The sequence below is a fragment of the Pundamilia nyererei genome, unplaced genomic scaffold (genome assembly GCF_000239375.1).
Source record: "Pundamilia nyererei isolate P.nyererei 1_Seehausen unplaced genomic scaffold, PunNye1.0 scaffold00009, whole genome shotgun sequence".
NCBI lineage: Eukaryota > Metazoa > Chordata > Actinopteri > Cichliformes > Cichlidae > Pundamilia > Pundamilia nyererei.
Window position 1 is genome coordinate 6,957,066 of NW_005187410.1, and position 27,721 is coordinate 6,984,786.

Here is a 27,721-nt window from a genome sequence, read left to right on the forward strand (position 1 = left end):
TTTTTTTTTATAGTGACTGTATATCCCACATACTTTTTGAGAGATGACTTTTTATAACAATCTTCGAAAAGACAAAGTGTCAAGAGAACAGAAGCACTGTCGGAAAAAAAAGCACAGAAAAGTAAAGTAAACCTCACCTACTTTATGAGATGTTATCTATGACCTGTTGCTGTGGTACTGGTAAAAGTAGAACAGTGCAATACTGGGTGGGAAAACTACTACAGACAGGGTACACTCTCACAGCATCGTCTCCGACTTCAAAGACCCAACCAGCCAACCAAAAGAAAAAAACGGCATTTCACTCACGTGGTCACACACCAAAGTTATCTGTTTCCTGTTTGCACGCCATTTCTGTGGTATTGTGTAAGCATCTGGGCATGGTCTTAATACTATGCATGTATGTCCACTGTGCAGGCACACATGCAAAGAAGCTCTACGCTAAAATTAAGATGATTATTAGATATCAAATTTTCCTGCTTGTGTGACATCAAAGCTGTTAAAGTTGCCGTGCAGAGAAAAGGATTAAACAGCATATGACTCAACGGTAAGAAAACAGTATTGCTATTTAGTCTGTACCACCTTTAGGTTTGCACAGGATGTGACCGTTCTCGTTCTTATGAGCAGTTTATTGCTTTTTATTACAGTCATAGGGTATTTAAAGATTACTGATTTGATACTGCACTTCAGTTTCTTGTAATTATTAAGAAACTCTCAGCTGAAAAGAGCTCGAAAAGTTTTCGTGCATTTAAAAATTTTGCTCTTTTGCGTGACCCTGTTTTTTGTTGCTTTGTGTTTAGGACATCCTTGATATTTACTTTTTGACACTCAGTGAGAACAAAATACCAGTTGCAGATATTTACATTCCAAATGAATAAATAACTAAATAAATCTTTTTTTTTTTAAGCTGGCATGGAAGACTTGTCAAGATATTGGGGAATCGACAGGATCTTGTTTCTCACATGTTGCATCGTCTCTATATTTTTACAAGCAGGTAAAATTTATTTTACAGCTTTGACAATGAGTATAATGTAATGGAAAAGTTTAATAAATTTTTCAGCTTTTGCTTTTATACTGGAAGCTACATGGAAAAAAGTATGAATAGTGCAAAATAAGCTTAATTTTATATCTGGATTATGACTTAAACTTCAGTTCTTTGTTTTTTTGGGATGGGCTGTATTCTGCAACGTGCCTGCCTTTTTACAAAGCTGTGTATCCTTTTTTGTATATTTGTCACAAAATACGGTTAAATGTTGATTTATATCTCAAGTGAAGTAACCTATCCAGATCTACCTGATATTAAGAAGTAATTCCTCCCTAAATATAAACCCTGTTGCGCAGCCTTGGCAGCAAGAACTGCGATCAGCAGTAACTTGTAATGCGTCTTTCAGATCACTGTGCACAAAACTTGACCCATGTCTTGGCCAGACACTCTTTAAGCATTTTCTTTTAAAGAGCAGAATTCATGAAAACAGAAAAGCAGCCTCCGACCATCACACTACCACCACCATGTTTTACTGTAGCTATGATGTTCTTTTCATGAAATGCTGTATCAGGTTTATAGCGCATGTGCCGAGGCTCAAACCTTGCAAAAAGACAAACTTCTTTTCTCTTGAGCCCACAGATTAATTTCCCAAAAGTTTCATTGATCAACAAGTTTTTTTTATGTCAAATGTGAAATAATCCTTTGAGGTTTTGTTTATTGGAAGCTATGTAACTCAATTTTTAGGGTGGTTTTTTTTTTTTATAAATGTTGAAACATGAATACTGACCTTAGCTGAGACAAGTGAGGCCTGAAATTCTTTAGATGTGGTTTCATACCTCAGACACCCTGTGTGTGTTTTTTTTTTTTACCTCCTCATTGAGCCGTCAATTCTCTCTTGGGGTAATTTTGTTAGACTGGCCACTCTTGGGAAGGTTAATGTTTATTTACTTGTGGATACTGGCTCTCACTGTAATTTGTTGGAGTCCCAAAGCCTTAAAATGTACTTTATTACAGTCAGGTAGATTTGGATATCTTTTTTCCTGAACAAATAGAATCACCATTTGAAAACTGTATTTTTAAAATGTATGTTGGTTATCTGCTCTGAAGCATACAAAAAATAGGAAGTGGGCAAATAGTTTTTTCATAGCACTGTACATGCGTTCAATATTGATAAAGTCAGAAAAAGGATGAAAAAGCAGAGCTGACATAACGGTGGGCTGCAAAGTGACTTGAAGAGAAACCAGCATCGATAGTCAAGCGATAGTCGATAGTACCCATAGGGTACACAATGAGATTATGTACCCTATGGGATATAACAGTTGAAAGTGCGTAGGAGCATCAGCTGAGCTAACTGATATACCAGGATTAACTTCATTCAGTGACCTGCTCTGTATGTTCTTCTACTCTTTATGCTCAAAGTTAAAGCTAACCATCTACAGCAACTGTGACACGCTTTCATAAAAATTAAAATCATGTAAAAAAAAAAAAAAAAACCACATTTCCCAAAATGCAGTCCTATTCCCCAAAATACTGATGCTGCAGAATGTAAACACAACACAAGCTTAGTATACTACAGGATACTATATATGTAATGGAAGTAATGAGTAAATGAGGCCTATAAAGGGATTTTTTTTTGTCTTTCAAGAAGCGAACAGCACTTCCGGGATGGTGGGGAGCACAGTGACCCTGCACTGTACCAGTAACACAACCGGTGACCTCCTTCAACTGACATGGGGAAGGAATGGGACTCAGCTGTTTAGTTTCAGGCCACAGAAAACCTCAAACAGCAGCTCTGTCACCTTAAGCAGGTCTGCTGCTGCTGCCACCCTGAATCTAAACATGTCCACCTTAGAAAGCCAATCATATGCACTAATCATAGAGAGCGCCCAGAAAAGTCACGCAGGAAACTACACTTGTGAAATAACCACAGACTCTGGATTCATCGAACAGAAATGGGAGCTTGTGATTATAGGTGAGTTTATCAGCTTTTGATTTTTTGATTACAAAAACCAACCAACCAAACAGACAAAAAAGCATACCTTACACACCCATCATGACTGAATACAGTGTGGGGGCGAGGGCAGAGGCTGGCTGATGGTGGGGCACGTAAAGAAGAAGGGGTTGGCAACAATGGCCTCTTTTTTTTTTTAGCTTATCCCATTTTTTATCTTCTTTTTAAAATACACAAGTCCCTGCCCTTTTGCTCTAAAGACTACACTGGATTAACTTCATTCAGTGGCCTGCTCTGTATGTTCGCCTACTATTTATGCTCAAAGTTAGAGCTAATCATCTACAGCAACTGTGACACGCTTTTGATAAAACTTAAAATCATGTAAAAACAAAAGAAAACACATTTCCCAAAATGCAGTCCTATTCCCCAAAAATACTGATGCTGCAGAATGTAAACACAACCTAAGCTTAGTATACTATAGGATACTATATATGTAATGGAAGTAATGAGTAAATTAGGCCTATAAAGGGATTTTTTTTTTTTTTTGTCTTTCAAGAAGCGAACAGCACTTCCAGGATGGTGGGGAGCACAGTGACCCTGCACTGTACCAGTAACACAACCGGTGACCTCCTTCAACTGACATGGAGAAGGAATGGGACTCAGCTGTTTAGTTTCAGGCCACAGAAAGCCTCAAACAGCAGCTCTGTCACCTTAAGCAGGTCTCCTGCAGCTGCCACCCTGAATCTGACCATGTCCACCTTAGAAAGCCAATCATATGCACTAATCATAGAGAGCGCCCAGAAAAGTCACACAGGAAACTACACTTGTGAAATAACCACAGACTCTGGAGTCATTGAGCAGGAATGGGAGCTTGTGATTATAGGTGGGTTTATCAGCTTTTGAAGTTTTTAGATTACAAAAACCAACCAACCAAACAGACAAAAAAGCACACCTTACACACCCATCAGGACTGAATACAGTGTGGGGGCGGAGCAGAGGCTGGCTGATGGTGGGGCACGTAAAGAAGAAGAGGTTGACAACAATGGCATTTTTTAGCTTATCCCATTTTTATTTTCTTTCTAAAATACACAAGTCCCTGCCCTTTTACTCTAAAGATTACACTGGATTAACTGCAGTTTGTGGGACTTTTATAGGCGGCTGGTGAGAGCACTACTCAAATGCTGTTCTAGGTGAAAGTTGAAAACTCACCAACACACAATAGCGCTGAGCACCTCTGGCTGCACTGACATTTCCTTCATAATTGTGCATTGACCTTAATGTTAGATTGTGTGGCAGGATTAATGCTTTTCCCATTCAAACCACAGTATGAAAGTAGAAATATAAAGCTCCCAAGTTTCAGACTTTACATGAATGACATGAATGACATGAAGCGGTAAAAAACATTTTGTGAGATGCCTGAGGTCTTTTCAGAGACCACAGGGCAGGTGTAAGCACTTCTGACTTCTTTTCTGAAAACATAGAGCTAATAATAATAATAACAACAAAAAAACAAGATACTGCTGTTGGTTGGAAATTAGCATATCTGAACCAACCGAATTGCAGTGAAATGACTCACTTTTTAAATTTTATTTTACAGAGAACGCTGAAGCTGAAAGTTCGAATAAAATCAGCAAACTTACAACAATTGCAATTATTGTACCTTCGCTATGTTTCCTGATCTTTATATTAACTGCTGTGATCATTCTCAGAGGAGTCTGCAAACGACGTTCACAGTGAGCTTCCTCCAGTCATTCTTTTACATTATTTTATGCCATTGCTATTACAAATAAAGTGTTTTTTTTCTTTTTCTTTCTTTTTTACAGAACAATCACCCAGCCTCCTAGAAGGTTGGTAAGTGTGGTAAGTTAGGAAGTTTCTTCGTTTTTTTCCCATTTATACACAATACTTAGACTTAGAAGGTCAAATAGATCTGCCACCTTTTCCAGCTCCACTAGCACAAGGACAGAAACCAACCAATACCACAATATCTGCATTCATGTTGTATTTAAGCTCCTTAAATATGATGTTTTGTTCCTCTTTTTTCCTTCTGCAGCGGGAGCCGACACAACCCACTTATGAAAACCTGGATTTTGAAGGTCGCCAGCAATGTGGACAAATTCAGGTTCACCCTTATAAATACAGGGCTGAGTGATATGAATTGCACAGTAAAATAAGACATAACTCTTTTAAACGATCAACCACTTTAAGCAGCTTTCTCCCTGAGTGTGTTGTAATGAAGAGCACAATCTGTAATTGAAGATGCATTATTTTTTTGTCTGGGTGAACACCAGTCAGAATGTGACATCATCGATTTGTAATCATAAGTTGACAGTTGACAGTACATCCCTGTCAGTTTGTATAGGGTGTGTAAATCCTGAGCAAAATAGCTTTCTTGGAGCTCCTAAATGCACTGTTATTCACTCACTGGCTAATGTTGTTTTAAATGAATTCAGTTTTATTTATACAAGTCCAAATCACACCCACATGTCATCTTAGGCTGCTTGTCTAGTAAGCTCAAGACGTTACAGTTTTACAGAGAGAACAAGTGCCCATTCATTATGCTCTCAGTGCTGCAGTTGCGAAAGTAAAACTTTAAACTTGACGCATTTGAACATGATAGGGTAGTTAGTGTGCTCATCTCTGATGCTGTCTCACAGTTTAATATAGGAGATGCAGAGAGAACCAGATCAAAGCGGAATTTATTTACTTAATTGAAGATTCTTGGTGATAAATAAGACTACACAAACCCTGATCACTGTTTTTGTTATCTGTGTATGCTTTCATTTCATAAATCAGACTTCAAGGTAAATAAGTTACAAGTATATTTATTGTTTTTCTCATCACCGGGTAAATGCAAATGCATGACAATGCAAAAAACATAGTTTATGCTGGTGTAACCTCACAGGCGATCTACCTTCTGTGGTTTTAGTACGATACGTCTCAACAGGTTACATATATAGAAAATATTCTTTCATCAGAGATTGTATATCACTGTTAAAGCACACTGTAGCAACAACCCCAAAAGGTTTGACACTGTGTGAAATAAAAACAGAATGCAATTATTTTCCAATCTCATAAGCTCACATTTTACTATTTCATGGGAAATATGAGCTCATTTTCAGTTTAATGGCTGCAGCATGTGTCAAAAAAGCAGGGATAGTAGCAACAGAAGACTAATACTAATTAGGTTAACTGTTTTCAGGCCATTAGAACCGATTTTAGAAAATACGACATCTACAAATTGTGGAACAGTTTCAGAATAATGTCCCTAAACATGAATCTGGAGAAATCTCTGTGCACATGTGACAAGGTGGAATATCAATAATTGATGCCTGTCATGATTCTGTCATGGAGGTCACTTCATCAGCTCAGGAACACAGTTTACTGTGCCATCCACAAATACATGGAAACCATACTGGCTGAACCAAAGAGGACCATCAGGCTCAGTACAGATGCCTGTATCTGTGATGGTAAAGTGTTGCATTAATTAGTGCTTATGGAACTGGCAGCTTGCATCTTTAAAGACGCCTTCAATGCTAGCCAGGTTAAAGGAAAGTCAACTTTATGACACTGCAGACTCTGACTTCAAGCTCACTAATGCATTAATGGCACTTTGTACTGCACTCATTTTGACTGTATTCTGAAGAGGAGAATCAGAGAGTCAATAAGATGGTACTAAGATCACATTTAAAGACTCTGCATGACTCAGTGGAAAATATCTCACATCCTTCCCTTGTCTGTGGTCACTGGTGTGAAGTGGCGTCGATGCTTAAAAAAACAAAACAACCACAACTCACAACAGTGTTTGGTTTTTTTTTAGGTCAAGAAACTGTTTAATTCCAGGCACGGATGTAGAAGGTAATTTCCTGTGAAATTATTTTTCCAATCGTTTAAGAAATTAAACAATAAAATCTAAAAGTGCAAATAGTGGACTGCTAATGCAAGTAGCTTACTCAGTTCATCAGCTGGCAAAGTGAATGAAGAGAAAACTTAAAATTCATGATGAGGGCATTTTAAAAGAGAAGTGCAGTGCTTAAAAATGCTTCAAAAGACACTAACAGTACACATGAGCCAAGTTTAAACTCAGCAAACTCCTACTGGTTGGAGCTGCCCATGCTGGCAGTCCACACCTCTAATTTTAAAAAGGCTGTAATAAAAACAAGAATAGATAAGTCCTAAAGTAGAAAAAACATCTCCCTCATCCAGATTAGGTTAACTGGGGATTCAAAATTGCCCAAAGGTGTACATGTGAGTGTGAATGGCTTTCTGTCTCTATGTACTGTCTCTGCAGAAGACATTGTTGAACCCCTCTCCCCACAGCCCAACCTGTTTGGAATAAGTTAACACATTGCTCCAGTGTTGTTGTTGTTGTTGTTTTTTTGAATACGTATCATTTAATGTGTAGCACCTGTGCTTGTCACTATAAATGGCTCTGTAGAGACTACATCGATCAGGCATAACATTATGACCACCTGCCTAATATTATGTCTGCCTCTTTTTCTGCTATAACAGTAAACAATTCCAATGCACTGTGTATTCTGAAACCTTTTTATGTGAACCAGTCTTACCTTTTTTGGCAATTTGAGCAAAAGTAAGTCATCTGTTGGATCAAAACATGTGGGCCAGGCTTTGCTTCTCATGTGTAAAATGGCCTGTATTTGTATAGCGCTTTACACTACATTCAGTCATTGGTGATGGCAAGCTGCATTGTAGCCACAGCTGCCCTGGGGCGTGCTGACAGAGGCGAGGCTGCCAGACACTGGGGCCACCGGGCCCACCACCAGTAGGCAACAGGTGAAGTGCTTTGCCCAAGGAGACAACAACCAAGACTGTCGGAGCTGGGGCTCGAACCGGCAACCTTCCGATTACAAGACGAACTGCCAACTCTTGAGCCACGATCGCCCCAATGTGTCAATGACCCTGTTGCTGGTTCACCACTGTTCCTTCCTTGAACCACTTCTAATGGATACTGACTATTGCAGACTGGGATCACCACACAAGAGCTGAGAGCTGGGTTACTGAGATGCTCTGATCCTGCCGCTTACCTGTCACAATGTTGCCCTTTTCAAACTTAATCAGAGCCTTGCCCATTTTTCCTCCTTTAAACACATATAATTTTAGGGCAAAATGTTCATTTGACCCCTAATATATCCCACTCAGTAAGACGTGACATGCTGATCAGCGTTATCAAAGCCATAACTTTTGGAAACTTTATTTACACAAACAAATTTTTGGGAGTCGTAATTGATAATTAAATTTCATGGAAACCCCACGTCAGACACATAAAAACCAAAATTTCCAGAAGCCTCGCAGTGTTGAACAAAGTGAAACAATTCCTTGATAAAGATGCACTTTGTACTCTGTACTGTACCCTGGTTCTTCCATATCTTCCATATTGTGTGGAAGTGTGGGGAAATACATATAAAAATACAACTAATCCATTAGTCACAGTACAGAAACGAGCACTGTGTATTATTCACAAGGTTGGTTATCTAGATCATACTCACAAATTCTTTCTTCAGGCAAAGTTACTTAAATTCCAGGATCTGGTTAATTACAATACATCCATCATTTTGTATAAAGCTTTTACTAAACTTTTACAAATTCGAGAAAAGGTTTATAATGTGAGAGGCTTTGGAGAATTCAAATTACCCAGAACTCGAACAACCCGTAAAGGTTTTTGTGTGTCTGTATGTGGTGTGAAAATCTGGAACAGTCTGAGTTTACAATTGAAACAATGCAAAAATATTCATAGATTTAAATTTCTCTACAAACAGTTGGTCTGGTCACAGTATACTCAATGATGGTTTTTAGTGTGCTCTGTAATGTCTGTTCTCTTACCATTGCTGGTATGGATTCCAAAAGAGGAAAAAAATAAATAAATAAATAAAGAAGAGTGTGCGTATGTATGTATATATACGTGCATGTGTGTGTAGATATATATGTATGTATGTATATGTATGTGTGTTTGTTACTTGTAGTTATTACTGCCTGTTACCTGTGGTAATGCAATTTATAATTTATATATTCTGTATTCAGTTATGAAGGCTCTAATTGTTGATGCTTGTATGTGCCCGGGGCTGTTGATGGGTCTGTATGCAATGATGGGCGTAGCTGCGGGAAGTTTATTGTTTTTTTTGTTGATGAGTGAGTATAGGGGTGGGATTTAATAAGTTTTCTTCGTCCCACTCGAAGAAGTGGGACAACAGAAATAGCAACATTTTCTTACCAGTATTGAGTCATATGCTGTTTGGTCCTTATCTCTATAACACTGTTTGGTCCTTATCTCTCTTATCTCTCTTCATTTCCCACTTGGAAAATGAAGCCTATTTTGTTAATCTATGACAGAAAATCCTTAATATAGACAATTGTGTATGGTATGCTCATTGTGATTCGTGGTTGATAAATTGTTAGCCAGTGAGTGCGCAGTTTCGCAGTTGTTTGTTGTCACATCTTTTTTTTTTTTTTTAAACCAACATTGTAATTGTGGAAACATTTATTTTGAGGCTTGAGAACAGACATCATAAACCTGCGGGTGATGTCACAGAAGCTACGCCAATCTTTAATATCATATATGGGAACAGGTCTCGGTGACTTCATAGCTGGTTATGGCCATATATGGAATAAATACATCTTTAGAACATCAGAAATCAATAATGTGCAATTCAGGTAATGGGAAATTCTTATATTATTTCTCTTTTTCAAAGATTTAGAGTTGTCATGAATTGTTTTAAAGCTAGCAGACATCTAAAGTGCGAATAACTGTAAAAAAAAAAAAGATATAACTTTTAGTTTACTCAGTGGTCATTCATTGTCAGCGTTGCTGTGAATGAATATCTGTCATGGTCCTGGGTCGGTGACCCAGCGCTTTAAGTTTATTATTATCATTTTCCAATTTATTATCATGATTATTATTGTTGTTTGAGTTCTACGTGTTATATTGGGTCTGCCTCTGAGTCTGCGTCTGTATCTGTCTGTCTATGGTGTCACCCCTTCTGTTTGTGAATCTGTCTGTTTAGTTCAATGTCTTGTCTGGTTCCATGTGTCTGAGTTTCCTGTTTTATTGTGAAGGTCTGTGTCGTATGTGAGTGTGCTCAGTTTACGTTTCCCCTGTCTCGTCAGCTGTGATTTCTCCCAGGTGTGTTCCCCTCCTGTCTCTCATCCCTTGATTACTGCTATCTGTGTATTTAAGCCCTGTGTTTCTTTGTGTCAGTGTTGCGTCATACCCTCAACTAGCTGTGTGTTCTGCGTCTATGTTCCTAGTGTTTAGTCTCCTGTGCCAGTTTAGTATTTCTTTTCCAGTGTTTTAGTCCTTGATTCCTCTGTTCTGACTTTTGGTTTTCTTTTGGTGAGTTTAGTTTGTACGAGGTTTTTCCCAGCAATAAAGCTGCGCTATAAGTTTAACTTCCGTGTCTGAGTTCTGCATTTTGGGTCCACCACTCCTGCTTGCCTGCCACACAGCGATTCATGACAATATCACCCCCACAACATCCAGCCAATCAAGAAAAGCGAATTACTCACTTGGCCAGCACCCAAAGTCATTCACTTCCTGTATGGAAACCACTCTAATATAAGTACTAGGTAAGGTTGAATCTTTTGCATACATGCTATAGCTGGTCTACTGTATAATTACGATGATTATAATATATACACTTTACTTGTTTTTGAGACCTACAACGTGTTAAAGGTCTGTTATAGAGATAAGGACCAAACAGCATATGACTCAATACTGGTAAGAAAATGTTGCTATTTCTGTTGTTACTGCATTAGGTTTACACAGGATGTGATCGTTCTTACTGGAATTATAGGTTATCTGTTTGCAATGAGACATATTTAAATTCTACTGTTCTTCAGTTTCGTGTAATTATAACCCTGAAGGTAAAAAGTCTTCACACGCTTAGAAGTTTTGTTATGGTATGTTTTGCGCTAAAGTGTTTATTGCGTTGTTGCTGATTCACTGTACAAGACATTCTTGATAATCACATGTATTACATGAATCTCAGTTTACAAATATCGACAATTCATCTGTTATATTACAAGGTGGCTACTTTAAAAATGTTATAATGGATCTTTCTTTCAAGTGGGGATGGAAAACCTTTCAAGATACCTGGACATCAATCGGACATTGACTCTAATATGTTGCTTCTCCTGTATTTTCTTGCAAGCAGGTATTAGCAATTTCTGTGATGATGGTTATAAGTTATGTTTCTCTTTCTAATTAAGAGGTTTATTGTAAAAACAACAACAACCATAAAAACAATAAAAAAAGACATTTTGGAGGATGTTGTGGCTTATTGTTAGCAAACTTGCTTGTTTAGTTCAGTCAGTGCAGCTTAACTCCAGGACAAAATTTTGTGGATGCAGTCTTTATTTCCACAGTGTTTATTTTTTTTTATCCCCTTCAGAAGGTATCAGCACTTCCTGGATGGTCGGGAGCACAGTGACCCTGCACTGTAGCAATAAGTCAATCAGTGACCTCGTTCAACTAACATGGAGAAGGAATGGGACTTGTCTTTTTAGTTTCAGGCCACGGAAAACCTCAAACAGCAGCTCTGTCACCTTAAGCAGTAATCAGAAAATCTCAGACAGCAGAATTAGGACGTTTTCTGCAGCTGCCCCCCTGAATCTAAATATGTCCACATCGGAAAGCCAACTGTATGCACTAATCATAGAGAGAGCCCAGAAAAGTCACACAGGAAACTACACTTGTGAAACTACCACAGACTTTGGAGTCTTTGAACAGAAATGGGAGCTCGTCATTACAGGTTAGTTTATCAACTTTTGAAGTTTTCAGATTACAAAAACCAAACAAAATATTACTGTCACACATTTATCATAACTGAATGTGGGGATGGGTAGGCCCCATAAACAGGAAAAGGCTGGAAACAATGGGACTTTCCATACATAGAGCTTATCTCTCACGTCCTCTCTCTCTCTCTTTCTCTTTGTTTCTTTGGTATCAAAGATAAGTCTATCTAAAAATATTCCATGTGATTATCAAAAGTTAAGCTTTCAGAGCAGGCTGGGGAGAGTTGAGTTTCCCTTAATATACTCGTCTACCTCTATATGTACACCTGAACACTTTTGGTTACAGTGGCTTTGCTTTCCTGTTTGTATACAGAGCAGAGACACTGTGGGTACATGAGTACTTCTTAAATGCAAAGCTCCCAAGCTTCAAACTTTGACATGACGCACAATTACAATAAGTTACATTTTATAAGAAGTCTTTTGCTTTTACATTTAAGTGAAATTAACTGAGTATTAAAACTGCAGTCAAATGAGTTCCTTTATTATTTTACAGAGGAAGCTGGGAATGCATTGAAAATCCATATTGCTGCAATTATTGTACCTTGCATGTGTTTCCTGATATTTATAATTAGTGCTTTGACCTTTCTGAGGCAACTCTGCAAAAAACAGCCAGAGTAAGTTGACTCCAGTCATTCTTTTGCAAAATGTAATGCTAATCGCATGACACTGAAATGAACTCATTCATCTCAACATTTCAACAAACTCTTTCTATTTTTTTCACAGAAATATCACCCAGTCTCCGACTGTGACATCGGTAACTAGAATAATTTTTGTACTTTCTGCTGAGAAGTTAGATTGTCTTTGTAGACAATTTGCAGATTTATATTTGAAAGATCAAGCAGATCTGCCATCTTCTCCACTTTAGACAATACTGAAGATCTGGATATGCAGCTAAACTCTGATATAGAAAATATAGAAAATCAGTACCACCACATACGATATACCTATTGTTCTGTCCTCACTAGATGTGGGCGTGATTTAGCTTATCCAGTTTGACAGACAGTGAACAGAATGAGAAGAAGAGAATGCTTTGAACTGAGATTCTTCTTTACTTCGATCTGCATCTCCAGTTTACAGGCCATGTTACTGAGGCTTCTTATACATGGTATCCTTTATCCATTTTCATTACTCTCCTTTCTCCTTTCTTTTTAAAAAACTAAATAAACACAAAACAGATAATTACCTTCTCATTCACTGAACATACATAATGTACTAATTGAACCTTAGTTTTCATGACAACCAGCAAAAAACATAAATCTTAAGGTTGCCTAAATTAAACATAAACATCACCTTCAGTTAACTAGCATTATTGATCATAGCAAGTTAGCAAACACATGCTAATATACAGTCGCTAGCACACAAGTAGCTTTAAAATGAGTAATGACCACACAGCTGAAATAGTAACTCAGTATATGCACATTACACATGCATCACAAATCAGATAGTTAAGGTTATAGTATGTAATGAAAACTTACAGGCATGCGTGGGCAAAAGTTTCACCTCCACTGAGCACTTGTAGCAAACTAGCTGGGCATAACAACTTCCCAAGTACCAACTGTGGCCACAAGAGGGTGCCAAATCATACAAACAAAAGCATATTACCACATTAAAGTTATACCAACACACCTATTTATGTTAAATTTACTGTTAACTGTTTTGTATTTATTTTGATCTGCGAGCCCGTATGTTTATCATTGAGCTACATTGTGTTACATGTTTTGCTCTGCTGTAACACATTTTGTCTTATTTTGATTCCTTTTATGCCAATTTTTTTGCAGCAAGAACATACTTATGAAAACCCCCTGGAACTCGAAGCTCGCTGGCAACGTTTACAAATCCAGGTTCTCCCCTACACAAAGAGTACTGAGCGATAAGAATCACACATATTAAATAAAATTAATTAAATTAAAATGAAAACATTTTAATAAATAATCCAGATATATTTGTACTGTAATGAAGAGCACATTGTGTACTTAAACCTCCATTAAATTTGTTTTTCTTGCTGACTGGACACTTGCTATAATGTGACCTCATCAATCTGTGAATACTACAAATCTCTGTAAATTAAACAGCAGGTAAACTGGAGCAGGAACCTGCACTTTCTTTTCTAAATGCACTGTCCTTTACTCACTGGCTAATGTTTTACAATCACAATCTACATTTTGTCATTTTAGACTGCTTGTTTAATAATTTTAAGACTTTGCAACTTTATAAAGAATAAACAAACAATTTGATCAAGCAAATGGCAGCAACGAGAAGAAGAAATGACATCTTACAGAACAAGATTCAGGTTCTGTGTCTGTCTTTTTAAAAGCTGAGAAGCCAAAACAGTTTTTCAGCGTTTATTTTTACTGGCCATGGATTTTTTTCCATTAAGGAAATAGAAACAATGGGTCAAAAAATTCCTCTGCTGAGAAAACTGTGGAGTCAGGTGATGACGTCCAGACTCAGACATACAGTTACATGCAAAAATAATAGCAGAGGAAAGGTTCCATGTTCCTAATAGCATTTATTTCATATATAAAAGGGCAATAGGAGCCATGCAAGTTCAATTCCAAATAAAAACATGAACAATTTTTTTCTTTTCTTTTCTTTTCTCTCTCTCTCTTTTAATGAAAACAAAGAAAGCAAATATTAGGTTGTTAAAAAAATTGCAGTGTCTGCATGTAATGCAGCATGCCTGTCATGCCTGTTAGTCTGTTGGTTGGCCATTACTCTGCTACACCTAGTCATGAATTTGTATCACAATTTCTGCCAAAATCAGTACTTAAACACATTAGTAATGTTAGACTGCTATTATTTTGCACATAACTGTAAGTAGCCTACTTACAATGTGTCTTTTTTCTCTTCTTAATAAAAAAGCATTTTTAAATATCATATTTGTCTCCTCCCTTACTGAAAAATGTAGGTATTAGAACACTAAATTTATTGCCCTTCCAAGTCATTGAATTCAGATATTCCAATCACTTCCATGACTATAGGTGATTAAAATAAACCACCTAAGCATTCAGACTGAAATGGAAACAAAACACGCATTAAGAGGGTCTAATGCCTGTCTCTCAATCATGCAGTCCATGTCACCCCTACCTGGGGCCCACATAATGACGTGAAGAAATGTTTTTTTATTATTCAAAAAAATATGAAGGCAATAGGCAAAGTGTTACAGGCATAGTATGAAGCATGTAAATATAATAATAACCACTGCAGCTAAAAAGAGTGCCCGACGAGCCCAGTTGTAAGTAAGCTATTAAAACAGTGTGTTCGTGTTTTCCTCCAAAACAATAAGTTCCGTTGGAGCAGCCGTTCAACGTCTCTCTCTGGTTCTTGCTAGCGAAATTGACCCAGACAACAAAGTAAAGCCATTTTTCAGCTACGAGCCCGACACGGAACCCGACGTATTAGCCAGAGGTCCCTTTACTACGGTTCGGAGCCGCTGACTTGTTTTATATATGCGTACAAAATATTTTTCTATACGAGATTGCTGCAAAAAGTGCAGCCTTACCTAATATCCACCCTACTATTAACTCATTTTATATTACGATTTAAACATCTAGTTGGTATTGGTATGGTGAGTAGCCTTCAGTAATAGTAATAAATCACACAGCAATAGTAGATTCATGTAGTTGTAAAAAGCTTGATAATATATTTAGTAATCCAAAGTATTGAGAATACGTTACTCTCATTGAGTACCGCAATGGAATACGTTACAGAATACATTTTGGGGCATGTATTCTGTAATCTGTAGTGGAATACATTTTTAAAGTAACCTTCTCAACACTGCTGGTAACAGGTATCACGAAGGTCGTTGTCAACATACTCTCTTAAACCAGGCGGTCCTCCATTAGTTAAAGGCATTTAGCAAAGAAGAACCCATATGTAATCCACAACACCTTCTATTGACCAAAGATAGACTGGGAAATTATTCTGTAATCAGATGAATCAGAATTTTTAATTTTCCACAGTGTGAAAGATTTTGTAAGCATTTGTAAATTTGATCACATCAATTTAAGTCCTAAAGGGTTCAATGACAATACTGCTGTGTAAAACACACATACAGTTTATGATTATATAACTATAAGCTACTGCGTTCTACTTTTCATAATGGACCCAACCACTAGTTCAGAGGGAACTAATTTTCCTGAGGCAGAGATTTCCTTGGGAGAGGGTGGTTTCTCAACGACATGATTCTGACACCCAAAGTGGGTGGGTCACCTCTGTGAATTACAAACCTCATAGACAGCATCTTTAAGTACACCCATCTCAAAGCTGGCTAGTCAGACTGGTTAGTCCATTATGAGTAACAATAGGGCATTGTTGGGGCTGTTACTTACAGCAAAAAAAAGGAATGTATTACACATTTCTCATTACTTTTCTTAAAGTTATGCAATTACTTGTTTGCAAAAGTATCACTGCTTCTTACATTACTTTCTTATTACTTTCTTATTAAGGATGTTATGCACCAAACACATTATAAAAGTGACAAAAAATTGTGAATTTTTTGGAAGTGTCCAAGAAGAAAAGGTGTTTTTGTTTTGTTTTGTTTATCTGTCTCTGCCCACCTGTCCTGCAGATGATTTAAGAGTGCAAAAAAGAACGCATTAAGAAAAATGACTTTGGGCCTTTTTGTGGACACGCCTGGGCTAAGTAATGCTATTGAAATTGTTGATGAGTGCCTATGGTGGCAGGGATGTATTGTATAGCATCCATAAGGTGTCAGTGATGTTCACCAAATGTAGCACCTTCAAGGATTGACGTAGGCACGATGTAGAGTTATAAAACAGGATTTATTCTGGTCTTGACATCTCATGAGAACTGTTCACGGACCAAAAAAATAAAACAAAAACATCACATCAAAATGCGCTCTTGTACTTAGTGTCAATCAATCAAAAGTCCTTAATTACAGAAAATAAAACATTTAAAATACACAAACCCCGTGAGCTGACATCCAGGAGGGGCTAAATAGTCCGTTGTGGTCTTATTGCCTTATTCTTCATCTTCTTTCTCACTTATTTCTTCTCTTTCTCTAACGTTAAACACTACTTCTCCATGTGTGGAGCTATCCGTGAGCTGCAGCATGCAGACACCATGTACGCTAGCAAAAAGTGGCTGGGTGGAGACCCAAACTGCAAACAACTGTACCCTACACAGTTTACCACCAGAGGGTGCAAAAGAACAAAATCCGGACACACAGCTTAACAAAACATCAAATACAAAAGACCGTTACACCAAATATCGCACTCTTCAAAATGTGTTAAAGAAGCCACAGAATGGACAACCATGAGGTCCAGGAATGCATTGTGACTTCAGTGTCAACTCAGGGCATGCATTCAAGTTCTTCCCAAAGCTCCAGGGACTGGTGGGATCATAATGACAGTGCAGGTCACTTCCAGCTCACAGCTCATCTTGAACTTTGGGCTTGTTGTGCAGTCTCGACCTGCAGACCTCACTCCTCAGATATGCCCACAGCAGGCCCTCTTAGACTCTGTCTTGGTGTTTAGTTACATAATTTATTATTTTAGAATCCTGTTTCCTTGTTCCTTATTTTCATTATACTTTCCCATGTCTTGTTATCAGATTTAATTCAACTGTGTATAGTTCCACTGGTATCTCCACTCTGCCCTGATCTCTTGTTTATTCAAACCATAAAGCCGTTGTTTTGTTCGTTGGTCCGTACTGACTGTTTGGCTGCGTGTGTATTTTCCTCCATGCTTTCAATGGACTTTTGGACTTGCAGATTGGTACTGTTCTACAACATAAATAAAGATTTGTTTAATGGTATTAATTAGTTCATCTCGGTCTCTGGTTTCGGTCCATACATTCCTCAACAACATGACTGCATCAATGTCTTCATGCCAGTGTGCCTGAGGGTTTTTCCTAAGAATTGTCAGGACTGGGTGATACCAGTCAATCCACTCTCATGAGCTACAACAAAGAGACTATGTGTCTTATGCTTCACTAGTAGTTACTGGAAAAGCAGCTGCAAAAGACATGGAAGGATATCAGTGACCCAGGCCGAGCCAGAGTCAGCCTTTGAAAAAAAGTAGATCACCCACACTTGGAGAGGGGCAGTGTGGAGGTGAACTAAAATCCCTTAGTGCAGATGAGTCAGATATGATAACATTTGCACAGGTATGCCAGATCTTTCATGTTGGTTCAAGGATCAGCAGAGGGTTTTTTTTCCAACACCCATTTCTAGCAAATGGCAAAGTTAAATTGGAGTGTATTATGAGTCAGAAGGCTGAATGTTTACTTACAGTGTGTGGAGTGTTATAGGTGAACTAACAGAACAATGGTGGTCTTAGCTGTTTTGGAAAGCAGGCCGTTTGATTTTACTCTTGTCTTAGTGGAGTTAGGCCAGTGCATTAACCCTTTAAAGCCAAGTGCATCATATTTGATACATGTGTTTTTGTGAGTTTTTGAGACTTCTACATCATCAGCGTGATGTTTTTTACCCTCAAAAAATGATATAGATTGCATGACACATTTTTAATGACTAAATTACAAAAATCTTAAAGCTCGTATTTACTCGTAATTAAAACTTGTATTAAAAAACTCGTATATGCACATTAAGATTTGATGTATTTTCATTTATGTTTTGTCTAAAGGTTCAACAAACACTCCATTATCAAGTAATTAAAGATTTCTGGCAGTTATTTCAGGGTTCAGGATTTAAACGGTTAAACTCAGTGTTGGCTTGAATGTCCTTAAGGACATAACTGATGTTGTGAAAAACACTGATGACTACTGCAAGCTAGTGACTAAGAGCATTGCTTGGTTATTATGTCATCCACCACCAGACTGATGAGGTTTCTGATGAGGTCATCACTGTGAAGTCGCACCGTACTGTCAATCAATCAGCAACATTTGCCTCAACGTGCTTTATATTTTAAGTTGAAGACCTTAAAATCACTCAGAGAAAACCCCACCCCCATTATACTACAGTGTAGCATTAAAGCTTGCTTTCAGCTTGTGATAAAAAGTGGTTGTCTACCAAAAGGACATTTCTAATATTTCTGTGTATTTTCTATGTGTAATACCTTTAATTAGATTGGTAAATAGACTTTATTGAACACGATTAATGAAGGGGTTATATATAAAATACTGTATATAAAAGGGCTTATTGTACCTATATATAATAATCAATCCAGTCCCTTTTTTACCACTTAAATTATCTTGATAAAATATTTGTTGTTACATTATATTTGTTTCAATTTCTACTCCCCTCTCTCTTGGAAAAGAGTTTTTATAGTGATAAATAAAGGATATGAAAAAGCCACTTGAGACAAGGATGTTCTTTCTGGGTCTTTCGCTCATGAGAGATATGTTCAGCCTATGTTTGACAGATTGTAGGCCAAGTCATTCCATCTTGTTGAGATAGAATATGTAAATGTTGAAAACTCCCCTCCTTCTGGGTGATTTTCTCGAGCTGTGCAGGTGTAAATTTTGAGACATATCTTTTAGGACTTCTATAAAAGTAAATTCCAACACAGTTTATGGGAAATTCTTATATTTTTGGGGCATTTTTAAAAAAAAATTTGTGCTGTGATAAATTGTTTTAAAGTTATAAAAGGTCTAATGTGCGAATAACTATCTAAATTCTATGATGGGCCATCTTAGATGTTAGATGGGATTGAACTTTTAAAACACTGTTTAATGGTAATCTTGTAAAAAACATGTGAAAGGGAAACCAAAATGAAACAGCTTTGGTGCCTGAAGATGAATAAGTGATGGGACTAGAAGTCTTCTCTGCAGATGTGTTTGAGTGTCTTTACACAGAATTTTTGCTCTTTTTTTCATTTATGGGCTGTTTGTGTTGTGATGTAGCTCCTGCAGAGAGTGCAAACATGCTGTTCTTGACTAGTTAGAAAATAAAATGTACAATTCAAGATAGGACTGAGCAAAAATCGTCCACTGATGCGTTTCTCTCCCACAAATTTTCAGTGGCATCACAAAACAATCTTAGAGAAGGCAAAATGCCATTTCAAGAAAACAGAAGCACGGTCGCAATGAAGTACAAAAATTTACGCTACATCTCACCTACACTGGAGGTCAAGCCATTACATTTTCACATTCATCTTGAGCCATGCAGCATGGAATCTGTAGTGCCTTATCTGAGCACAAAGCAGTGAAATGCTAAAATGCACTTCATTGTTGGATTCTATTTGATAGCATCAGGGGTACTTTTGTGCATTTACAGACATGGAAAAAAAACAAGTTATGTGATCTGTGACCTCTTTCTGTGTTGTTCAGAAAACAGTCAGAAAATGTATGTCACTGTCAGTGTGTGCTATCACAACTTGTTTTCCATCTGCAGTGATATAGTAAACCATAAATATCTTTTCTTTTTAATTAAAAAACTTTGGGCTATTATGAATTTAAAGTTAACCAACATCCGAAGTGAGAATAACTGTATTAAAAATTGTTTTAACTTTTAATGTGTAATGTTGCTCAGTGGCCATCTTGTGAGTGTTACAGTGAACAAATGTCACTCTTACAACATCCTCTCCAACTTGTGATCCAACCAATCAAAAAAAGGTACATCACAGACCAATGCCATTCACTTCCTGTTTGGAAAATATATGTGTGCTGTATTAAGTAGTTAGGTAAGGCTGACTCTTTGGTTGTATATGTGTTGTAGATGCTGTGCAGTATAATTGCTATGATTATTACATATACAGTTTACTCTGTTTTGTGGCATTGAAGTTGTTAAAGGCGTTGTATAGAGGTAAGGACCAAATTACACATGACACTCATTACCGGTAAGAAAATGTTGTTGTTGTTGTGCTATTTCTGTTGTGACACATATAGGTTTACACAGGAAGTGATCTTTCTTACTGGCAATTTAAGGTATCTGACTACATTCACATCTGATTTAAGTTCTTCTCTTTGGCTGCTCTTCTTCAGTTTTATGGTGTTAAAAAGACAATCAATGGAATGCTTGGTGAGATATTTTTGTGCTAGACTGTTTTTTAAGTGCTGCTTCACTGTAAAATTAACTTTTACAATTTGAGTCAGTTGTACTGAAATCTTGTTTCTAAATAATATTTTCTTTAATTTGCTATGGGAGACTTTCTCAGATATTTGGGCATCAACTGGACCTCGACTTTGATATGTTGCATCTTCCTGGAAGCAGGTATATTTAATTTACGCTTTCCATGACAATGGGTATAACCTACAGGAACAGTCTGACAATTTGTGAAATATGTTTTTTTCCCTAAAATATAAGTTGGGAAAGTAATTTTACCCAACATTTTACTTAAATATCTACAAATCTTTCCATATAATTTTGTCATAAGTGCATAATGCTGTCATGGTCCTGGGTCGTGCGACCCAGTGTTTTGTGTTTTAGCCTATTTTTATGTTTATTCTTTGTTTAGGGTCACTAAGGCAGTCCAGCCATTTGTACATATTACCCGTGTATTAAGTCTCCCTTGCCCTTCGTGTGTTTATGTCTGCGTGTCTTATATTGTCAAGTCCATGCTGTCAGTTATGTCATCTCCCCTGTACTATGTCTCCCCGGTTCATGTGTCTTGTCTAATCTCCATGTTTCCTGTTTTACTTTGAAAGTCTGTATTCACGGTCAGTGTATTCAGTTTCACTCCTTTTGTCCTGTCGTTAAGTTCATGTGTGTCAGCTGTGTTCCCATGTGTGGCCACTTCCCCTGATCATCCCTCATGTGTATTTAGTCTCTGTGTTTCATACAGTCTGTCTGGCGTCATCTGTGTTATCACCCCCCTGTGTTCCACCCTCGATGTTTCCATGCCCGGTCTGTTGTGTTCTCAGTCATAGTTCATAGTTCAACCTTAGTTCATTCCCAGTTTAGGTTTCTGTTTAGTTTTGCTTTTGTGCTGCCCTTATCCTTGTTCATTTCTCTTGCATAACCAGCCACAAATAAAGGCTCGCTTTTTGTTAAAGTTCACTACTGCATCCTCGGTTTGTGTTCGCTCCTGGGCCCACCGCACGCATTCCGCACGGTCTGCCTCCGCAGACTGTGACAAATGCTGCATTTAATGGAATCTGTTCAAATGAAATATACATGATTGTTATACATTCAGTTTATACAAAGCACAGTTTCCTTATTGATGAATTATTCCAAGAAGCAATCTTCAAATAAGTTTGCTTCTTCTGCATTTACTTAAAATTCTTATTTCAAGTTTATTGAGAGTGACGAAACATTTTTAGTTTATCACTCTAGGGATCTGTTGGGAATTTATAGACTTAAAAGTTCACTTAGGTGTGCCTGTGACTGCTCATGTAGAGCTCTAAAAGTCAAAACCAGAATAGAAAAGTGGACTCTGAAGTTCGTCAGAAACAAGTCAGAAAATTTCACTCTGAACAACTTGAAGACATTTCAAAGAGGTAGTTTTTGAGACAATAAATGACAATAAAGAAGACAAGGTCAAATCAAAGCATGAAGACAAATTTGTAATTCAGTGTGTGAGACAATAAAACGTCCACACCCTTTACATGATATTGATTAACGCTGTGCACCTCTACCCCAGCTCCGCATGAAAAAGCAGAGGTGTAGTTAAAACAGCATCCATAGAAAAGCTGTAGCAAATTGAGATGATAGATTTGGATGTGTTGAAGAGTATCAGCTAAATCTATAGTTGATATGACCTGTCGCTGAGATGAGTTAGTGTTTGGGGATCTTGGCCTCAGCTTAAAGTCAGCATAGCAAAATGTAAATAAAACCAGAATGCAATGACTTTTTAATTAATATGAAGTGTGTATGTTCCTTAAAGAATACATAGAATAAAATAGAGAATTTAAATCATTTGCAAATAATTGCATTCAGGTTTTGTGCATTATATATCATGCAGCATCAAAATTAAACAGGAAATAGGTTGGATTTTTTTTTAGTGTAATGCAAATGTTACAAATCCATTGGATGCAGCAAAATGATGACTATGATGATTTTACTTTGTTCTTCAGTTGGGAAAGGCACATCCTTGACAGCTGGGTGCACAGTGACCCTGCACTGTACCAGTAACACAATCGGTGACCTCCTTCAACTGACATGGAGAAGGAATGGGACTCAGCTGTTTAGTTTCAGGCCACAGAAAGCCTCAAACAGCAGCTCTGTCACCTTAAGCAGGTCTCCTGCAGCTGCCACTCTGAATCTGACCATGTCCACCTTAGAAAGCCAATCATATGCACTAATCATAGAGAGCGCCCAGAAAAATCACACAGGAAACTACACTTGTGAAATGACCACAGACTCTGGAGTCTTCGAACAGAAATGGGAGCTTGTGATTACAGGTGAGTTTATCAACTTTTGAAGTTTTTAGATTACAAAAACCAACCAACCAAACATACAAAAAAGCATACCTTACACACCCATCATGACTGAATACAGTGTGGGGGTGGGGCAGAGGCTGGCTGATGGTGGGGCACGTAAAGAAGAAGAGGTTGACAACAATGGCATTTTTTTTAGCTTATCCCATTTTTTATCTTCTTTCTAAAATACACAAGTCCCTGCCCTTTTGCTCTAAAGATTACACTGGATTAACTGCAGTTTGTGAGCTTTTATAGGCGGCTGGTGAGAGCACTACTCAAATGCTGTTCTAGGTGAAAGTTGAAAACTCACCCACACACATTAGCACTGAGCACCTCTGGCTGCACTGACATTTCCTGCATAATTGCGCAATGTACAACATTAGAGACCTTAACGTTAGATTGTGTGGCAGCATTATTGCTTTTCCCACTCAAACCACAGTATGAAAGTAGAAATTTGCACTAATCATGGAGAGAGTCCAGAAATATCCCACAGGAAACTACACTTGTGAAACGGTCATGGACTTGGGAGTCTTCGAACAGAAATAGGAACTTAGTGTGAGGTGAGTTCCTCACTTCTAGGTAGGTGGAAAACGCAAACAAGAAGAGGGTGAAAATTTTGGCATTTTCCTCACCTGCTTGTCACGAGTCGTTATGGTTTTACCTGTGGTTTGAAACCTATTAAAGGGTGATGGGGGGATGTAAGTTTCCTCTAAAATTGTTTTTGGGGCTGGCAATCCCACATAAAGTGATTTTAGGGGAACGCTAACCTACACCTGCCACTATACATCACATCAGCTGTAACTGCACTTCCATTGCATTCATATTTGTGTCTTACAACACTAGAGACTTCTTTCTAATGAAGGGAACACAAGTTATTTAAGTACTACAAGTGAAATGAGTCACTTTGTTTTCCACAGAGGAAGCTGAATCAAGTGGAATCCATGATGCAACAGCAGTTATTGTACGTTGTGTGTGTTTCCTGGTTATTACAATTACTGCTTTGGCCATTATGAGAAGAGTCTGCAAACAATGATCCAAGTAAGTTGCTTCCATTTATTCTATGACATGATCTTGTGCTAATGGAATCACAGTGATAAGCAACAAAATCTCTCGCTTTCTTTTTTTGAAGAGAAACATCACCTGATCTCTCAGTGCTCAATTGGTAAATATAATGTAATTGGAGTCCTGTCTGTTGAGAAGTTATGATTTCAATAACATTATTATTAGACAATAAGATAGAATATACAGTTCAGTCCAAGGCCAACGTCCATTTTCTTTGCCTTGACAAACTCGCAATTTGCTTTTACAGTATGGGTGGAGTCATTAATTATTAGCACTGTGAAGCCATGTCCAGCATTCAGCTCAGTGGGAGTAGAGAGTAACACCCTCTACAACACTTGGAATCTGTTTAATATGTTATGAAACAACAAGGGTGCATGGCCATGAAACCACTTCTCAGCAAGTTGTGCAATTATTAATTAAGCTTTTTAAAATGGGGGATTGTAGATGAAAGTGACTGTAATTCATAAACAACCAATGCAATACTTTTGTAAAACATCTTGAATAAAAGATAATTTGATTTAAAATTCGGTGTGGTTGTTGACAGAAGCAACACTACGAAAAAAAGTTACCAAAAACATATAGATCTCCCTGCAGGCAAGTAGGGGATCAATCTGAATTACCATATCGTCCACTTTAGGAAAAGATAGTGAACTTTACTGATACTGGAGATAATGACTTTTTTTTTTTCCGTAGGAGGAGCAGAGAAGATCTTAATGAAAACTCATGGGAAATTGAAACTTGTCAAACATGTGAAGCACATTCAGCTCAGCTATTACAAATACATGCTGAATGACCTAATTGTCACGTTTCTGGGTCATTTCCCCAGTGTTTTTGAAGTCTTGTGTTTTGGTGTCATTTTTGTATTATTGTTTATGTTCTAGGTTCATTAGCAGTCTGTAAGTTATTCTGTCTTGAGTTTCTTATATCCCCCCTTGGTTCCTTCTTTTATGTGTGGGTCCTTCTGTCTTATTTCACTTTTCTGTTCACATGTTTCCCTGAGTGTTTTTTCCTCTCAGTTTTTGTGTCATGTTGTGTGAGTTTTATTTCAGTTTAGTTTAAGTTAGTTGTGTAACTCCTGCACTCCAGCAATAAAGCTGCTTTATTGAGTTTAAGTCCTGTCCATGAGTCTGTTTCTGGGTCCTATCCTGCCTGCTGTGCATCGCCAGTCCTTGACATCACACATAACAAAAGAATACACAACCTTTAGCTTTACACATTGTGAGATTATAATACTATCTTATGCCACCTTATACTTCTAATCAAATAATTGTTGAATCATTATACAGCTATAGGCCACATTATGCCTTGGATTAGAGATTGTGAAATCATTACACTGATTTATGATGCATTATACTGCTGAGTTATAAGAAATGCTGTTTGTGTAGAATCATGGCCTTCCTTTTCTGATTAGAAAGAACAAAAAATACTGAACAGGAAGCCAAGTTCGTAACTCAGGCTCACTGAGAGAGAGAAAAAATGTGGATATTTAGGTTTTATGACTTTGGAGGGGGGCTTAAGCTATAAGAAAGGGAGAAACCTTCGGACACTTCGAGATCTGGCGGACACCCTCCTGTCCACATCTCCCGTCCGGACGTTTATGCTCAATGTTGTATGGAATAAAGAGATTGTTGATTGAGCATTTATACACCGGGTGTTGTTCTTCCTTGATCCCAATGATCAAAGACTTGGGATATTTAACAACTTGGTGCTGTGTGACCCGGATCTTTGGTGTGCTGAGGAAGGCAGATTTGGTCTGTGGTGAGATCGTGAGACGAGGCGAACAGAGGACCGGTCCAACAGAGTAAAAAGGTGAGCGCCACCTGTTGTAAAAAATCGAAGTGTGCATATTGGACATTCTAAATTAATCTGTTCGCTGAGTTACACGTATTTTCACATTAAGTTCTGTCGGTGTCTGGTTTTGGGAGCGAAAAAAAGAACATCATAAGTTGAGGCTGAATTCCAGTGTGTCTAGGTTCCACATTAAATTCTACATTTAATTTCGTTTATGACTGGCTTTTGGGGCAAGAAACTGTGAAAAAAAAACAAGTTAGGGCCAAATTTCAGTATATGAAATAGAGACTGGCTTTTGGTGCAGAAAAACTTTAAATTATTTCCAAGTTGAGCTTGGAGGTTTCTCTGTGTGTTTCTGCGTGTGAAATATGAACATGGTGACAGTGACGGTGGATGTGTGAATTACAGGGCACTAGAGTGAAGACACGTTTGATAAGATACTCAGGTTGACGCCTAGCGGGCCTTGTGGATTTTGTCCTAGGAGTGGTTCCCCCAACCGGTGTTCTGGACGCAGCCCGGATGTAACTAGGATAGCAACCTTGGGAGTAGGACCTCTAAAAAGCTTTGTTCATGGTTTGGCAACCCTCCTGCCTTTGGACACAGGGGCAGGCCCAGCAGGGTCTGGTTAGATGAGGTGGCGACTTGGGAACTGAGGACTCCCGCATCAGCCGCAGTATAAACAAAGAAACTGCTGTGTAATCATGGGTTGAAGTTTATTCTGGCGTAAAACAAGATACGTATTTAAAAATCACAGGTTGAGTTCTACAACAGGTAAAAAGGTTGACGAGCACAGCGGCAATACATTAAGATAACGGGAACCACACCCAGCAAGAATCCACAGCTGTAGAATGGACAGCAGCAAGGAGATAATTAGAGGAGAAATGAAGGTTTTAAGAGCACATAAAAATTGGGTTGAAATTTGGGCCAACTGAGTTGTGGAGGTTCAGAAAGTGTCCAGAGCATCGCAACAAAAGGTGAAACAAAAACACGCACACAGACAGAGAAATGTAAGAGAAAGGCACCTTTTAATGAAATGCCTTTTTTGGGAAAAAAAAAAGCTAAGGCAGAGAGGGGCTTTGCTGGATCTGCAGCTCCACTGAACACACATACACTGGACCCCTGCTCTCCCCTCTCCCATCTTTGACGTGACCCTGACCAATCGCTGCAGCAGCTGGACCCACAACAACAACCTGAAAATGTCAACCGTGCTGCAGGAAAGGGATCTTATGCAGCAGAGACGGAGAGCGCTAAACGTAGGGCCTGTTTCACTACACGGGGGGAAATTCCCAGACAGCTTCAGCTCACAGAGCTGTGACGAGACGCCCATTAAGCCTGGATGAAAAGTGAGGCCGAGCAACATAATGCTGACCTAGATTAATCTGCATTAACATTGTGCAGGGCAGTGACGGACCAACACGGATGATCGGGCGGCAGAGGAAAAGGGAGTGGCGGAGACAGAACGAGCAACTGAGGTCAAAAGCCACCTCAGAAAGGACAAAACACAAGAAGATGCAGGTTTCACCTGCGGCAAGCATGGACATTTGGGAACGGACTGCCCAAATTGGGGTCAGAACCAGGATGGACAGCACTGTGAGCAGCAGCAGTGGTCGCAAACAGACTGAAAAGGAGGAGAGCACGACCCCAGGGCACGCTTCAAGCTGTGGTTTACCCAAGACACCAGAACAGGAAAGTGATGAACACACACACACACACACACACACACACACACACACACACACACACACACACACACAGCATGGAGTGATACACACACATGAACACATGTCCACTTGTTGATTGGGTGAGAAATGACACACACACCTAAACCTAGATGCTGATGCAATGAG

General features: G+C 38.3%; 2 protein-coding genes across 5 annotated transcripts; both read left to right on the forward strand.

Annotated features, from left to right (window-relative positions):
* The first annotated feature begins 368 nt into the window (after positions 1-368).
* Positions 369-7,613, forward strand: LOC102196964 (fibroblast growth factor receptor 3-like). Of its 3 annotated transcripts, none has more exons than XM_005723619.1 (7): positions 369-544; positions 905-991; positions 2,628-2,954; positions 3,490-3,816; positions 4,531-4,666; positions 4,757-4,793; positions 4,987-7,613. In XM_005723619.1, exons 2-7 carry the CDS (start codon positions 910-912, stop codon positions 5,083-5,085), a joined length of 1,008 nt encoding a protein of 335 aa, XP_005723676.1. In that variant the 5' UTR covers positions 369-544; positions 905-909; the 3' UTR covers positions 5,086-7,613. The 3 variants fall into 3 exon arrangements, with proteins under 3 accessions (XP_005723676.1, XP_005723677.1, XP_005723678.1); XM_005723620.1 differs by having other exon boundaries at positions 3,493-3,816; XM_005723621.1 differs by lacking the exon at positions 3,490-3,816.
* A 2,919-nt stretch (positions 7,614-10,532) lies between these two features.
* LOC102197806 (uncharacterized) lies at positions 10,533-13,889 on the forward strand. Of its 2 annotated transcripts, XM_005723623.1 has the most exons (6): positions 10,533-10,665; positions 11,015-11,101; positions 11,339-11,698; positions 12,235-12,355; positions 12,465-12,495; positions 13,520-13,889. In XM_005723623.1, the coding sequence occupies exons 2-6, from the start codon at positions 11,020-11,022 to the stop codon at positions 13,613-13,615; spliced, it is 690 nt and encodes a 229-aa protein (XP_005723680.1). In that variant the 5' UTR covers positions 10,533-10,665; positions 11,015-11,019; the 3' UTR covers positions 13,616-13,889. The 2 variants fall into 2 exon arrangements, with proteins under 2 accessions (XP_005723680.1, XP_013763781.1); XM_013908327.1 differs by lacking the exon at positions 10,533-10,665 and having other exon boundaries at positions 10,882-11,101.
* Positions 13,890-27,721: the final 13,832 nt, after the last annotated feature.

Excerpts from the sequence above, each read along its gene's own strand:
- LOC102196964 (XM_005723619.1), top strand. The coding sequence starts at position 910 with ATGGAAGACTTGTCAAGATATTGGGGAATCGACAGGATCTTGTTTCTC. Across the intron at positions 992-2,627 it reads CTCTATATTTTTACAAGCAG|AAGCGAACAGCACTTCCGGG; the intron begins GTAAAATTTATT and ends TTGTCTTTCAAG. Across the intron at positions 4,667-4,756 it reads GTCTGCAAACGACGTTCACA|AACAATCACCCAGCCTCCTA; the intron begins GTGAGCTTCCTC and ends TCTTTTTTACAG.
- LOC102197806 (XM_005723623.1), top strand. The coding sequence starts at position 11,020 with ATGGAAAACCTTTCAAGATACCTGGACATCAATCGGACATTGACTCTA. Across the intron at positions 11,102-11,338 it reads CTGTATTTTCTTGCAAGCAG|AAGGTATCAGCACTTCCTGG; the intron begins GTATTAGCAATT and ends TATCCCCTTCAG. Across the intron at positions 11,699-12,234 it reads ATGGGAGCTCGTCATTACAG|AGGAAGCTGGGAATGCATTG; the intron begins GTTAGTTTATCA and ends ATTATTTTACAG.